The sequence below is a fragment of the Ictalurus punctatus genome, chromosome 26, assembly GCF_001660625.3.
Source record: "Ictalurus punctatus breed USDA103 chromosome 26, Coco_2.0, whole genome shotgun sequence".
In the NCBI taxonomy this organism is placed as follows: Eukaryota; Metazoa; Chordata; class Actinopteri; order Siluriformes; family Ictaluridae; genus Ictalurus; species Ictalurus punctatus.
Window position 1 is genome coordinate 15,940,225 of NC_030441.2, and position 16,586 is coordinate 15,956,810.

Sequence of the window (16,586 nt, forward strand, 5' to 3'; positions counted from 1 at the left end):
TTCACTCCTCCAGCTGGAAATGAGGAGGAGGAGGGTCTCGTTGCGGTGAAGAAGATCCAGAAGCAGACGGGACACAGGAAAGGTACGTTAGCACAGTTCAGGTCAGATACTACACCCGGTAGGAGTGTATTTAACACGTGCATTAATCAATTTCTCTACAATTTAATTTGATTGTATATATATATCAGTTTATACCAATTTAATGCACAAGACGTGCATTAAATTTCACTGTGTCCAGAAAATGTGAAAGGGATTTTTGGGGATAAAATCGGCTTTGTATTTATTCTCACCTCTCCCGGGTGGTATCGCTTTTTTTCACTGATACTGTTTTGCTTTCAAACGCACTGGAGAACCACATTTGATGAATTTTCTGCGAGAGGAAGGGGATGAGGAAGACAGAAGTAGCAGGAGGCAGGAAGATTGCGCCCGCGTGACAGAAAATGGGAGTAAAACGCTTGATAAATGCAGGCACTGAAGAACACCGTCCCCCGGTCAGACGCATTGTCATGCAGATGCGATATGGATGAAGGCGTCCCCTTTATCCCCGCTTTAAACTCCTACTCCTTCTTTTGTCTCACAGGTTTACTGTCAGCGCCTCGACATGCCACCGATTTCTCCAAACTAACCGAGAGAGAGAAAGCGCGAGAGCCTTTAGTGCTTAATCTCTGTACAGGGAGCTTGCACTAAACAACAAATGAACATGTTTGCTTTTGACACGGCATATCCGGAGACAGCTGCTGTCTTCTTCCGTGTGTGTGTTTGTTTGTGTGCTTTGTCCCCTGTGTACTGTGCGATCCATCACGTTGGCACGCGGCGACAGGCTAATGATGTCAGTCAGTCAGGTGAAACCACCTGTAGTGGGAAACTGTGCTTAAACTGCCAGCGAGAACCACTCGTCACCTTTGCAAGGGGATGTGATTCATTACAGAGAGGCACAGAGGTGGGACATGCTAATGTTTATCCTCTACTGTGATTATATACAGAGATTAGCATCGTGTTAATGGTTTATGCAGCAGTGGGTGGTCTGTGCGGTGTCCGTTACGGATCAGCTATGATTACGGATGCATGGTACCGGATAAAAAGATGTCATTATCAATCCAGACGCATGAATCATGATCTTGATTACGGACAACCAAATGACCAGACATAATTTCGATAAAATGACCAAAGAGTACAAGTCATTTATTTTTCTTTAATCAGCTGATACTTGATGTAAGCACAAACAAAAATTTCCAAGAGAAAACGGTCAGAGTTACACAGAGGATCCAGTGTTTGTATAACCCTTGTGGCTACTTGTCAAACACTGATAAAGAGTGGGATGACCTTGCACAAAGATGATTTGTATGCAGCTCTTGGCAGTTGAATGGAAAACGATGTCCTTTTCCGAAATGGCAAAAGGGAGAACTGCAAAGTCAAATCCTCAGCTCTGTACCTTAGAAGAAATGATAATATTGGCAATACTAGGTCTTGACAATGACTCAGAGACTCAATTTGGGCTGTGTTCTAGTGGTCATGAAAGAGAGCCAGCCAAAGAGAGCACCTGAGCCAGAGAGTGCCTTCTTTTTTTATTCTATCTCGGAGCTAATACTAAAAGAAAACGAGAAAGGAAATTTAATACTTAAAAAAAAAAAAAAAAGGAAAGAATTTTACACCAACTTTGGTCGTGATCTGTCAGAAATCTTCGTTCAACATGCAATTTGAACGGATTCGAATGAACAAGGGCAATGCGATTGGATTTTATTCGATTTCACACAATGAAGTCTTAAGGGGAAAGTACTAAGGCTAATCCGACACCTTAACTTTTGCAACTTGAGTATTAATCATCGAGTTGTTCTGCGATCGCATTGGTTCCTCAGCAATGGTCTTTGCGTGAGCAACTGGTGTTAGCAAATTGGCACGGAGAGTATGATTACTACCACTCAATAGCCAACCATCACAATTCCCACTTCCTTGCTGTTTGACAGACTGTGAAGTTAGCCCATCCATATCAGGAGTAACCCTAGGCCACCTTGCAACAAAGACCATGGTGGTTGCAAATCATCTGCATGTTCACTGCCAAGACCTGCTGAGTCAGCTGATTCAATTCAAGAATCTGGGAATATATATACGTGATTGGACTGCATGGTTTTGGAAAATAATCAACGGCATGCGTGAATCCACCAGTGGGATAGCTCTGCAGGTCTTTCAGGAGCTGCATAATGGGACTGCATGTCAAACGCCAGCCATTTCCAGTGGCATGCAACCCCATTTTGGGTTTATCCCAGCTTTTCTGCATGGCATGGTGGCACAATGGGTAGCATTGCTGCCTCTCAGCTCCAGGCTCCCCGATTTGATCCCGATCTCGGGTTACTGTGTGAGCAGAGTTTTTCAAGTTCTCCATGAGTTTCCTCCCTCCTCCCAAAACAAGCCTGCGGGTGGACTGTCTGCTCTAAATTGACCCCGAGTGTTTGAATGTCCCCTGTGGTGTACTGGTGTCCCACCCAGGGTATATTCCCACCCTGCGCCCATACAGTAGGCTCCGGATCCACAGCAACCCTGATCAGGATAAATCGGATACTAAAGATGATTGGATTATCGGATAGATTTTGTCGACGTGAGCACCGTGCAGCAGTACCGTTCCCAGTAAATGTACAGTTTTGGAGAACGCATCCTTTGATCTTGGCGACAGTATGCAGGAATCTACCAGAGCTGCCAGGAGGTGCTTGATGGGACCGGGGACTGTCGGCAAAATTCCTACAGGTTAAGACGCCACCGCCAAGATGGGCGAGGGGGTTCATATTTGACAGTCATCTAAAAACTGTAGCCATCTCATCCACTGACGTATGCTAGAATTCTTGTGGTCCAATTCTCTTGTTGCCACCTCTGTGATTAGATTCTGTGATGTTCTGTGTCACATTGGAAAAATCTTGCAGCTCCCAAAGCTTAGCCTCCTCCACACGGTACGTAGAAATATCTGTGTGAAGCGGTGAGTGACTGAACGAGGGCAGCCTGCTGGAAACACACACACAAACACACAGATCTATACCATCACAGAGCCTTTGTGTCAAGGCAAGGCAGAAACAGGAAATATTGGTGTGACACGTAATATTAAAGCTCCTTGTCATTGTGTTACAGTTACAGCACCTTCCCCCCGCCCCTTCACTTTTCTTTCTCTGCTTCAGGTCAGAGGAACTTTGGTCTTGCATGTTACTGTTGAAACACTTCTGATGTGACATCCACCGTTAGCATGCATGCTTATGGAGTTCCCATAATATATGATGGGATTTACATAAATGAATCCTAATATGCGGTATATCTGATATTCCAACCACTGAGGTTAATTGACAGATGACCTGATAATGAGAATACATTTAACCATGCACGATATATTTCATATATAATTTTGCCTGCTTTGGTCTACCACACATGCCTAAATATCCCTATATATATATTTTACTATATTTTTTTAAGTCAGGCTGAGATTGTGGTCAGAATAAAGCCTTTACAAAATCTGAATAATCATCTGCCTGAAATTCCGCCCCCTAGTTTTGCGATTAATAAAATAATAACTTCACTGTTGCGTTTATGGAAAATAACTCCATATGGTTTTTAAAAAATTATTATTACAAGTAGGCATTTGGTGTGTGTGTGTGTGTAGTCGTCGTGTGTGTATTCAGAGTATGTTTGCTAGCAGTCATCTGGTCGTTGTCGCAGTGAACAGACCTCGGCACAGTCGGCTTTGTCCCTGTGCCCCGGTGAAGCCGGTGTTTTGGAAAATGGCCACCGAGGACCCCTGTGTGTGATGCAATTACTTCAGCGGTCCAGCACTTATCAATCACACGCTGTGTGTCAAAGATGCTACATACACTTTTTTTCTTTCTTTTTTTTAAATCTGAAAAATGTGTGTCACGTGGATATACGTCCTTCCAAAGTGCCAAACACGGATATTACGGTATGTCAGAAGCATATCGTTAGAATCCGTCCGTAATAGCGTATTTATCGGCCTGACCTTGATGATCCGCTCCTGTTCTTTAATCAGATACCAAGCGTGACACTGCAATCATGACACGAGGGAGGAGGAGTGTAAGAAACCCTTCGTCCTCTCTTGTATTTTATGCCTTTCATCGATTTCCACTCCAGTCATCCTGCACCGAAAGACAGAGAGAGAGAGAGAGAAATCTTATCACAGCCGTCCTAACTTCAATTTACCAATCTGCCAATGTCCAGTCATCTCTTCTTCCTTCTCCACTTCTTTGGAGAATGGCTCTCCATCCAATCTGGCTCGTTTTCAAGACAAAGCCACCACATTGGCACACCTGTGCCTGTCCCCGTTGCCAGGCAGAAGTGGCATCTCACACACACGGGCATCACATCAATGGTGTATGTGTGTGTGTGTGTGTTTGTTTGTTTCGCTGGCACTCTTCGAGGAAAGAAGATGTCTTTGTCGGTGTCAAGAAATGGCAGGACGCCAGTCATAGCTCCCACCAGCTGGCACGCTGGCAGACTGTTTCTAGTCTTCTCATTACTGTCTCTGGCACCTACACTAGGATTGATGAGGCCGAGAGAGATAACGGGGTTTCTGCGATCGATTGTCCCAATCCGCAAGCTGGGCCGTATATTTACTTTATAACGAGGCAACCTGTCAGACCGTAATGTGGAGAAAACGCAGTGTGAGGTCAGAGAGTCATTTTTAGGTCTTGAATTCTCATCCTAATGGCAAAATCTGCAGGTTTGACTTCTTAACCTGTACGAATCCTTCCTAATAAGGGGTGTGACAGTATATCACATACTGAAAACAAGTCTTATTCTTCTGTATGAGATTCATCCTGGTCAGGGATCGGTGGTGGCGGAGCCGAAGTCTATACCAGGAGTACTCTGCGTGTGAGACGGGAATACGCCTTCTGGTTCATTTCAGGGCATCATACACGTTCACATATAGGGGCGATTTCACAAAACCAATCTACCGCCCATGTTTTTGGAGAGTGTGTGAGGAAACCCAGAGGACCTGGAAGTAACCACAAGGACACTGGGAACCACAACTGGGAATCCTGGAGCCGTGAGGCAGAAACGCTACCCACTGCGTGACCATCCCACCTTCTTCTTACCACTGGGAATATTTAATATGTATGTGGTCCAAGAGGATAAAACACCTCAGGACGTGCTGTGTGTAGGGTCACATCACACCATCCTATCATTGATATATTTTCCTATAATAGCACATCCTAAATAGTTTTATACCTTTTGTTACATCATCTTGATGTGCGTTGAAACTGCGCATGCAGCTGTGAGATACAGTGATTAGGGTACATCGTTAGGGTACAGACCCTCAGTTCATCTCCGATTTGGAACAGTAGGTACTAACTTCTTGACTACTTCTTACTCAAGACTCCTGAACTTCTCACACTGTGTTTCATACGCACGCTGCTGCCTCACCGATACGAGCCAGTTCAGGATTCGCTCTCAAAATCTCTCTCAAGCCACCGGAGCGAAGTCGTGGAGCTTTGAGAGATAAGAAAAGCGTGGAGATGAGAGAACGAGTTCACTGGCTGCTTGGAAAATGAACAAGATGAGAGGCACTAAAAGGGACATATTTAAATTGTGTGTGTGTGTGTGTGCGTGTGTGGTTGTGTGGGATTCCTTGGCAAATCGTAAGAGGATTATACATAAGTACATAAGTATGTGAATGGGAGCAGCGGTGAGGAAAGATTGGCTTTGAGAGAAAGTGAGAGAAAATGAATATCTGATGTTTTTGCCGTAAGGTTTAGAAATCAAGGTTCTGGCCGTCTTTATTTGATGTTCGCTCAGACGTGATCGTGAAGTGGCTACAACGAATACAGACGTTCGCTTTATTCAGCAGTTATAACCTCACCCCCTGGTGTACTAGTCACCTTATTAAGCATTTATTACAATATTTATAAGAGCAGCTAATGGACTGTCAGCGAGTGCTTTTACTAAGTAGAATAATCGAACGTGTTTGGGACATGGGTGAGCGTTTTTGCGCTAATGAAGGGTTGCCAGATTGAAGTCGATCTCTACCCGCAAAGAGGGCAATTAGTGTAATGTGCTTGGTAATTACAGTGATTGCGTGACTATAATTAGTTTAATTATGCGGTTGAGTAGTCGGCTCAGGAACCGTGCGTGCCGTGCCCAGAGCACGATGTCGACAAGCTGATACTTCAGATATGTTATTATGAACATCGGTGAATCTAAATAGTCAAACAGCTGTATGCTGCTAATATGAAGCATGATCATATAACACTAGCGTATTAATTGTATATTGTAGTAATATGATGGTAGTGTTTGTTGGTGTATAGAAGTATGAAAGAGTTATAGCTGAACCGTTTATCAACAGTGTGGCAGTTTTGGGTTTTTGTGTGTGTGTGTGTGTGTGTGTGTGTGTGTGTGTGTGTGTGTCAGTCCTCCCACTACTCTCAGTGAATATATTTTTGTTCTCCTTCGCTTCCTTCTCCAGCGATGGATGAAGTAGATTGATAGCTCGGAGGTCCCATGAGCTAAAAAGTAACCAGGGAGGGTGTATTGTCTCCTCAGGCAAGGATGTCCCATAGAGACATGCTGTATGCAGTGACTGATTCAGGTGTTGTTGTTGTTGTTGTTGTTGTTGTTGTTTTTTAACAGATAGCTAGATTACTGATTTGAATGGATCCAAATCCAAAGTTTGACTTTATGCTTCATGCTATTGTTAGTGAAATAGTCATTTTTGGTGTGAAAAGTGTCTCTGTAAACTAAAGCCTGTCCTATCAGGAGTGTCCTTCATCAGCCAGAAGGCACCTCAGCATGTCCAAAAAAAAATATGAAATGACACTCATACTTGACTTTAGCTATCGAAAGTTTAACGTGACATATCGAGTCGTTTTAGCGCGACAGCAAGGAGGCAATTAACGTCATGGCGTCAGATTAAAATGCAAATTAATATAGCGCTCGACGATTGGCCGGCGAGCGATACGGTTAATTCATTTAACGTATAAATTACAGTCTGTGCTGACAGGCAGGGGAGGAGGAAAGAGAGAGCGCGTTTCAAGGTCATTTCGTCGTGCCGCAAAATGTCGTTTTAGTCGGAAAGAGAACGACAGCGAGAGACGAGGAGAGAGACGGGGAGAGAGGTGTACAGTATGATGAAACCAGGGAAGTCAGCGAAGTCTGATGTGCCATTTGATTTTGATTAGATCGATTTAAATTTTTCCAAGAAGCATATCTTGAGGATCATTTACACACGCACATCTTTAACCATCAAGGCAGAAAGAACGGATCGTAATGTGGGGGGATTCCATACTGCATTGCCATTTAACTGGATTGTATTCGTTATGGAGGAACTTCCTTCATGCAGAACGCTTTCTTCATTTCAGACCCCACTTCAGACTCACGCTAATTTTCTTTAACTGTTTCAGTGCAGAATTTGAGTCGTAAGTGAAATCGTTTACTCCGTACTGGCGTTTTTTTTTTGCTCGTTCTCTTCTCTCAAAGGGTGCCAATATTTCCGGAGTGCACTTCAACTTAATTACGCCTCGGCTGTAAGGAGAAAAAACTCTCACATGTGTAAGATCTCTGAATCCAATAGGGTTCCTTACTAATAGATTTTTAATTAGTATATTTACTAAATATTTTATTTTATCCTATTTCTTTTTTTTTTCTTTTTCTTCATTAATTTATTCATCTTCAGTAACCGCTTTTATCCTGGTCAGGTGTTGGTTCTAAAGCCTTTGCCGGGAACACTGGGTGCAATATTATTTTATTTTATTTTATTTTAAATTGAAATGAAAATCCTTGGAGCTCATATCTGGATCTAAGCATTCAAGGCGATCTGCCATATCAACCTACTTTTAGACTGGAACGAAAATAAATCGCCTGAGGCAAGACAGTTTGGGTTTTTTTGGCTGTGATGAAACTGAAACCTCCCCCAAATTCAAAACAAAGATGTGCTGGAAAACACTTTTTTTTTTTTTTTTGCCAGCTGTATTTCCTAGCAATTCTCCTCCATATCCTGACATCCACAGAGGCCCGGTACAGGCTAAAGCTACCTATAATCCACTCTGCGTCTAGAGGCTAGCCATGGCACACACTTTGTAATAAACGACCTCGTTTCTCCTCAGCCATTGTGCCGTGTGTCAGGGGGAGCGAACCTGCCAAATACCAGAATTAGCATAACATGAATAGCTAAGGTAATTAAAGCAATGATGTGCATATAACTGGAGAGGTGAAGTGGTGTACTTTTTTATTATTATTATTATTGTTTTTTTTGTTGTTGTTTTTTTTTTTTTTTATGAGGTCACAAACAGGTGCTAAGCATCTGAATAATGCACAGAGTAAGTTGTATTTTTTAGTGTGTAGCTGAAGAAAGTCCCTACGAATTTATCTTACAGGCAGCAGAGTTGAACAGTTACTGTACTTCACATTTACAACATTTATATTAGCATTAAAATCTTCACATATCAATCAATTTGTTTAAAAAAAGAGTAATAATCCCTTATAAAAAAAAAAAAAGCCTTTCAAAAATATTAATTAATCCAATAGCTTTATTTAACCAGTTATTCTGAGTAGATGACTTTGCTAGCTAAGTAGTAGAATGTTTTGTGCTAGCAGTGACTAGCTGTTAGCTAGCTACTTTAATGCTACCGCACCTGTTATCTGTTGTCCTTTGTTACGGTCTAGTTTTTCATGCGTACATAATTGCAATTTGTATGAATTTGTTCGTTTATTTTTAAGTAGTTACTGCCAGTGATGGGTCGCTTGCCAGCTAGCAAACGTTAGCTATCTAGGCTAACATGTCCTGTCAGGACTTCTGTATAATTTTACCCCTAGTGTAAACTTGTTGCACTTACCCTATCTTGCTGGTAATATTCATCAGTTATGTTTTAACAAAAGTAAGGAAAACGAGATAATAAGACTGTAGACAAAAAAAATACAGCTCTGTCATGTTACCAAGAAAAAAAAGAGAGCAAAATTCTCTGTTTTTAAGACTTTCCTGTGTTGGAAAAGTTAAAGTTTTTCTTTACACTGGAGACTCCTTCCAAAAAATTCTTTTCTCCTCATAGAAAACGTAAATATGTCAACAATTTCACACGGTTTATGTACCATTTATGTGGAGCATCAACCACACAATCCCTGCGTAAGTTGTTACAATAGAAACGCCGACTTATTAGAAAGAACCCATTCATATAAACCTGTGATTTGAATTACAGTCGGAATTACCGTTTTCGGAAATGAATCAACACTTTCTGACCAATCAGAATTGAGAAATTCTTGGCACTGTGTAGCGTAAGTAACGTATGAACTGTAAACACATTACACAACTTGATTGCATGGAACGAGGAAATAATTGGTTCGAATACGAACAAATCTGTTTCCTCGTTTCCTGAGGCAGCAGTCGGCCATGTTTATATTCGTTTTCTGTCTCGCGCTCTTTAGCCGTAGGTTAACCCTCATCATAGCCTTTGACTCTTTGTGGCCTTTGACAACTGAGGCGTGTCCGCTCTGGTAATTGTGTAATAACTTTCACTGCCGTTATTAGCTCAAAGGTCCCTGCCTGATGGAATGAGCAATGTGACTAATAAGAGTTGACACTGGGGGCAAGCTTTTCTCTTCCCCCAACAACAGAGACATACGGCAGTCTTCAGATTGTATAAAACGGTGGGTTTCGCCCACACGAATAGCATGATCGATATTAAGCAGGCTTCGTAAACGTCGTGTCAGTGTAAAGAGTTAATTTGACGTGCAAATCGCACGAGGCTGGTGATATAAACAATTTACCGTATTGATTTTTCCATTAGAGAGGGCATCTGTAGAAGGCGGAATCTCACACAGTTCACTGCAAGCCTTTGCATCCCCCCTGTTATTGAATGAAAAAGAAGCTATTTTGCACAGTTTCTACTGAATAGCACTGAAAAACTGCTCGGCGGGTTTATAAAGCAAACAGGTTATTAGAGAACATTGTTATCACTTCCATCCAGAAATGGAAACGCAACCTTTTGAGGGTCGTTTCTGAACCTTTCGGTGTCCCTAAGCGATAACACTCTCAGCCCTCCCCAGCCCATACCTATCATACTATTTTGTTTGCAAGAATGAAGAGCTGAACAAGAGACTAGATCTTAGCAAGCTCTAGATTGTAGCTAGTTAGCCACTAACCTTTTTCATCACCCACCCACCCACCCACTGTTAATATCTTACGATGCACTAGACTACGTTACCATTTTTGTTACTTGTGATAAGGAACGTCGGTGAAACTCAACAGATTAAACGTCTTGTTGCTTTTAATTACATTTCATCGTCCTCATTTTATCCTCAAGGTTGTGCAAGCGTTTACACTCCACAGTAGCTGTCCTGATTGAAATGCCTTGTCATTTAGAATCCAGACATTTTAAACGAAGTGCAAAGAACAGAATCGATTGCTTAAACAATCCATTACTTGGAGTTAAGGAAGTTAAACATCTCAGGAAGCATTTTTTGGACCAGCTGTAGTTGGATGTTTTATCCACACAAACTTTGTCCGCAGTAAAAAGCTGATGAGCGATTCACCTTTCATGTGCGGTTTAATTGGAAATCTGCTTTGATCTGAGACCCAGAGGAACCCAGAGAAAGGTTAGCGGGTGAACCGCTCCATTGAGAAGTACACGTGCGTGGCTTGATGACTTTCAGCCGTTACGCAGGATGACTTTTTGGCTTTAAACTCTGGAAATGTGAAGCTTGGTATACTGTATCTACTCTGTACGCATGTGTTTATAGTGTTATATTTTGGGAACAAAAATGGGCATCTGCATGAAGGTTTAGGTATATGGGAATGCTAATTTGGCTTTGGTGGTAAAAAAAAACTTTCTTTAATCATCTGAATCTTGCATCTCTTTCACGTTTTGCTTCTTTTTTTTTGCCTTCAATTTTAAACTTGCCATCTCTGTGTTTCCCAGTATTCAAATAAATAAACATATATATATATATTTAAAAAAAAAAATGTTTTCAGTCAGCTGATTAAAGCAGTGGCTTTAAATGGCTCGATTGCGTTCTTGTTGATATGGAAGGCGTGACAATAAGCCATTCTGTTTGAGCTCTTTGTAAGCTTGTAGAATAAATGGCACTGTATTGATTTAAATGATCGATGGTTGGATATAGTCGCATTAGTAATGATCTTGTGGTGCACTTCTGTTTGCAGTGGAGTTCATGTACCTGGACTTGGCCTCCTTGAAGTCGGTGCAGCAGTTTGTGCAGAGATTTAAAGCCAGGGGTCTGCCTCTACACACGCTCGTCAATAACGGTACGTAGCCCTAACGGATCGCTCGGCATCATCCGTAAAGGGCAGCTACACTCACGGAAAATAAAGTTCTTTAAGGGTTCCTTGGGATTCTCCTTCCCATCATTTTCCAAGAGAAGTTTCTCAAGATCCTCAAGAAACTGAAAGACTGAAAGAATTCACAGCTTGTTGAAGGGGCTGTATTTTAATGGAAGTTAAAGGCTCCTTTAAAGGAAGTTCTTTGGAAGTTTCTCGAGAAGATCAAGCCTTAATGGTGCTAGATCGATTGTTTGTTTGTTTGTCTGTTTGTTTTAGAGTGTATTAAACAGAACGAGCGTATCGTCAATGTGCTTTGCAAGATTTTGGACCTAGAAGTTTTGCTGCTTGCTTGTTTTAATCCTATTGGAAACCATGGCCTGGTTTTCAGTATCAGACCTCAAAAGTTCTTTTAGATTCCTAAAAGGGTTTTACTTGGACTCTCTGTTGTAAGGTTTTTCAAAGAACCTTTGAGGGCATTCCCTTAAGAGGAACTGAAATACCTTTTAATGTGCTTTCTTTTATATTATTGTTATCTTTTTTTAAAATACCCCCCCCCCCCCCCGCCCCCCTCAAAAAAAAAAAACAACAACTATAAGGCTCAGCACTTGAGCACTCAAGTGATTATTATAAGAACACCTACAGTCACGCTGAACTTGTCTTTACCCTTCTATACCCATTATACTGTAGTGATTTATAGTAGCACTATCTGCTGGCACCCAGAAGAGGACAGGTTCCCTTGTGCATCTGTTTCCTCTCTTAAGTTTCTTCCTTATGTCTTCTCAAGGCATTATGCTCAGAAGCTCAGTGATTTTACTACTTTCCTTAATGAAAATATCATGTATTGCAGACCATGCAGCACTGCTTGACTGGTGGGCAAATGGAAGATTTTTTATATGGTGTATATACTATAGTCTGTTGTTTTTCTTAAAGTGCAGCCTGAAGGGGTTCTTTGATTTGTCCTTTATGGGAACCCTTTAATCTTTTCGTGTAGATCCCATCAACAAAGGGTCTCCTTTTCAGAAATGGTTCCAAGTAACAACACCCTTCCAAAGAACCACTGTGAAACCAAGGGGTGTACATGTAATTTGATTACTTGATGAGAGGAAGGGTGTAGGTACATCTGTGCCGTTTTGATTTTTCCATTCGTATTTTTATGTAAAAGCAGCACGTCAAGCTATATAATATTTAACGTTTAAAAAAAAAAAAAAAAAACAGATTTTCCAAACAATTTTCAGGTGACTTTAAGGTCTTCACAACCTCATGCCAAAACCCCAGATGTAAACCCCAGGGCAACTGCTAACCCTTCAGTCTGAATAAAGAGCTCTTGTCCAAAGTGCCTGTGGAGTTCTTTCAAAAACTGTGCCAAAGCTTTCAGAGTTAGCAAGGATCACAATTAAGAACTGTCCACCCTGGCGTTTTCAGTAGAAATCCAGCTCTCCTGTGTGTGTGTGTGTGTGTGTGTGTGTGTGTGTGTGTGTGTGTGTGTGTGTGTGTTTTTGTTGTTTTTTTTTTGTAAAAGAGTCTGATCCAGGTCCTCGGGGCCTTAGCGGTCGTTTGTTTTTAACTAGATGGCTCCTATTTAGCATCCCTCCCCAGGGAGTGTTGCAGACGACAGGAACAGTCATACTCCATCCTCTCAAACAGGGGAGAATTAATAATTCACCCTCTCTCTCTCAGGCTATCTCTCTCTCGCCCTCACTCTCCCTTCCTGTCACTTCCTGCTGAAGGACAAACGCATCTGTACCGCCCCATTGAGGGTCTAATGATGCGGAAAGGTCACTGTTTGACCCCTGAGAGCCTCATCTGCGGCACGAAATCGATACGGGTAGCCATTTTGACCCGTCAGTGGATGCAGATTCTGTTTTTCTTGGGAATTCCACAAACACATGGTTTATTTTAGACATGGATCGTCGCGTCCGAACCGACAGCTCTTTGTATAATTAAACAGAGCATAAAGCTTCATTTTAATATTGGTTTTAAATACATAATCGGACGGAACGCCGCTGTAAGCCTGATTACCATGTGCTCAAGGGAGCCAAGCAGTAATTCTCTGAAGAGCACAATTATGATGGAGCATATGTTGTAAAGCGGATGCTCGTTCCTGAGAACAGGTCGTGCACAAAGACAATAGTGGGGGCTTGATCTTTGTCCCGGATTAAGCACTGTTTATCCCCATGCCATAATGACTTCTCCCCTGTGTCAAATTATCCAACACTCACTATTCATAATGGAACCTTGCACATGTTGGTTTCCAGAGAGTTCACGCCTCAAAGGCAGAGAGGTTTGGGTCAAGGTGACCGTGAACACCTGCAGTGATCTTGATACCCTTTCACTCTGTCATCACCAGGTGAAGAAAACCGTGAATACATTTTCAGAGAAAGCTACACTCTGAATAAAAGGTACATTGGTTGTCATTGGGATGGTTCTCTCAAGGTTGCATCTCTTGTACTTTGGTACATCTCTTTTACCTAGTGAATGCAGTGTATGTTTAAAACTCCCAGGTGGTTTCTGAGTGGCACAACAGGAAAGCATTCACCCTATTGTCAAGAGATAAGTGCCAAGTGAGTTCAAATCCCAACAATGCCACAGCCATTTGTGGCTGGGCGCCAATGTAGCAAAATTGGCCATGTTCTCTCCTCTGTCAATCACAGCAACACTAGCTGTTATATGGCAGGGGGATGCTGGCAGGTGGATGGGAATTGGCAGGTGATCAAGTTGGGGGAAAAAAATTGTGTCGTAATGGACGTAATGAGACCCGCAGGGCAATGGCTGAGGTAAAATTCCATTTTCACTTCCAGTCTCTTTCGAAGCATATTCACAAGTATTATTTGAAATTTTGTTCATGTCCGTTGTGGCATTCCGGAGATACACAGCTTCGAATTGGGGCACCTGGGGGCTCATTTCTCAGGAACCAGAGAATGCGGGACTTTGGGGCCAGTTCTGAAGCATATTAATGAGCATTATAAGCATTTCAGCTGCTGTCTGTTTCAGCTTTGCAGTGATTTGTGATTTGGAGTCCCAGGGGGGCTTGTTTCTCAGGAACTAGATGTTCCAGAGCTTCGGGTGTAGTCATGTTTGAAGCGTACTTAAAGGACATACCCCTGAGGGTCTCACCAGAGTGACAAGCAATGGACGTTTGCTCCCTTTTTTACTTCCTGTAAAAGGTACTTCAGGGAAAGTTGCAGTATTGATTGTTTTTTTTCTTATATTTCTTTGGACAAAACCACTTCAGCCTCAGCAATTGAACAGGCGGAATGTCTCCTTCTGGAAGTGCTAAATGGGTCAATGACATGAGAGGGCTAGTGCAACAATCACCCAGAGATATCTGACCCCCTCCCTCTTTCCTCCTCAGATGCTCTTTGGCAGCATCTGATAATCTGACAGATTTTTACAGCCACTTTAGTCTAGAGCCTCTTTCCCCCTCCTATGGCTCAGAATCTGTACAAGTAATGTAGTTTGCCACATCATTTATGTTAGACCAGTGTTTTTTAACAGCCCTAGTGCTTCACTGTTTATTATAGCTTTAGAGTCTTATGACAAATCCCCTGCAAATATAACACCCACTGGCTGTGTATAAAATGATCTATGAAAAACAATAGATCTCTATGCTCTGTACCCATAATGCAGCTGGTAATTTTATGCTTTTCTGAGATCATACCAGAGATTGTTCTGCATTTTCCACACCTCTAGCTGGTGTTATGCTGGTCCCGGAAAGGAAGACAGAAGACGGATTTGAGTTACACTTTGGACTGAACTATTTGGGACACTTCTTGCTGACCAACTTGCTGCTTGATGTGCTGAGAGATTCTGGGCAGAGTGGGGGGTGCTCCCGCATCGTCACAGTGTCCTCAGCCACTCATTATGGAGGAAGACTTGACCTAAACGACCTGCAGGGCAGGTAACGCAAGCTTTATTTCTCAAACTGATCATGTAAAACACGTCATTTACGTCTGCTTACTCTTGAACTAACAGCATTTACTGAAATAACAACATTTAGCGCACCAAGTATTCACAGCGCTTCACTTCTTCCACATTTTGTTATGTTACAGCCTTATTCCAAAATGGATTAAATTCATTATTTTCCTCAAAATTCTACAAACAATAACCCATAATGATAATGTGAAAGAAGTTTGTTTGAAATCTTTGCAAATTTATTAAAAATAAAAAACAAAAAAAGCACATGTACGTATGTATATATATGTGTGTGTATGTATGTATGTATGTGTATATATATATATATATATATATATATATATATATATATATATATATATATATATATATTGGCCATTCACCATTTAACATTGATGTGACAGTCATTCAGCCTTATTAACTTGGATTGTTGAATGTTCTTGTATAACCTGGGTTCAGAAATTACTGTAAAAAAAAAATAAATAAATAAATAAAATACCAAAGACGAAGGTCAAGGTAAAGGTGTACATTATCCATTGTTCAGCTTTTATAATTACATTTAAAAAAATAAATAATTACAAGCATGCTTTTCCCCGAAGTGTGTGATTGGTGATTGATGAGTGCATGGACATAAAACGAAAATAACATGTTGTCCATTTACATCTCATATCATAATAATCATTTTATAATCCAGAAAAAAAAAAAAAAAAACCGTCCAGCAAGAAACACTGCAGTCAGATTTGCAAGTCTGTGAAAATTTTACCTACAAATCACAAATATTCCAAAGCTCAGTCTCTAAGGTTTTGTCCTTGAGTGTCATATTAAACACTCTATTATTCCTACACCGGTCCAGACACACCTGGCACCAGCAGCGACCTGCCAGTTCAAAATGCATCATTTTTTCGTTCGCTTGTTCTTCCCTGGTCTTGTTTTTATTGCTTTTGGGTCTGAGAGATCTCCTCCTTCCCTGCAGCTGCATATTGCTGATGTTCCTTGCCGCTCAAGGACACAATGACTATAATTCTGCACGCACAGTTGAGCCTTACGTGTCTATTGATCGACTGAATGTTTGCCGGCTTCCCACAAGAGCCGACTACAAACAGAGTGTCGCAGCGTAAATGAAGGTTGAGTTTTCCGAGGAGTCGGTCTTCCTGAGAAAGAACAAATGAATAATTAAGATTTGCAGCCAGTTCTCTATTAACAAGCAAAAAGAAAAAGTCAAATAATCGAATTTATTAACTGAAAATGTTATACTATTCATTTAACATGATGCACGTACATCCAGACACCAATGATAGGGACATGGTGTGGGCCTGAAGATCCTATTCGTGCTAACTTTCAACCCATGTCCATCAATCTAAAACCATGTAGAATATGTTTCCTAGGGTTTCTGCGATATAGTCAATAAAAAATCCGTACA

At 41.5% G+C, this 16,586-nt stretch overlaps 1 protein-coding gene across 4 annotated transcripts in view; it reads left to right on the plus strand.

Moving 5' to 3' along the window:
• The window catches only part of dhrsx (dehydrogenase/reductase (SDR family) X-linked), a 34,522-nt gene that overhangs the window by 6,659 nt on the left and 11,277 nt on the right, over positions 1-16,586 (plus strand). For 3 of the 4 annotated variants that reach the window (XM_017458203.3, XM_053676291.1, XM_047151285.2), the window contains 3 exons: positions 14-82; positions 11,138-11,239; positions 14,945-15,152. In XM_017458203.3, coding sequence (XP_017313692.3) covers positions 14-82; positions 11,138-11,239; positions 14,945-15,152 — 379 coding nt within the window. The remainder of the gene's footprint in view (positions 1-13; positions 83-11,137; positions 11,240-14,944; positions 15,153-16,586) is intronic. The other variant, XM_017458204.3, reaches the window with a different exon arrangement.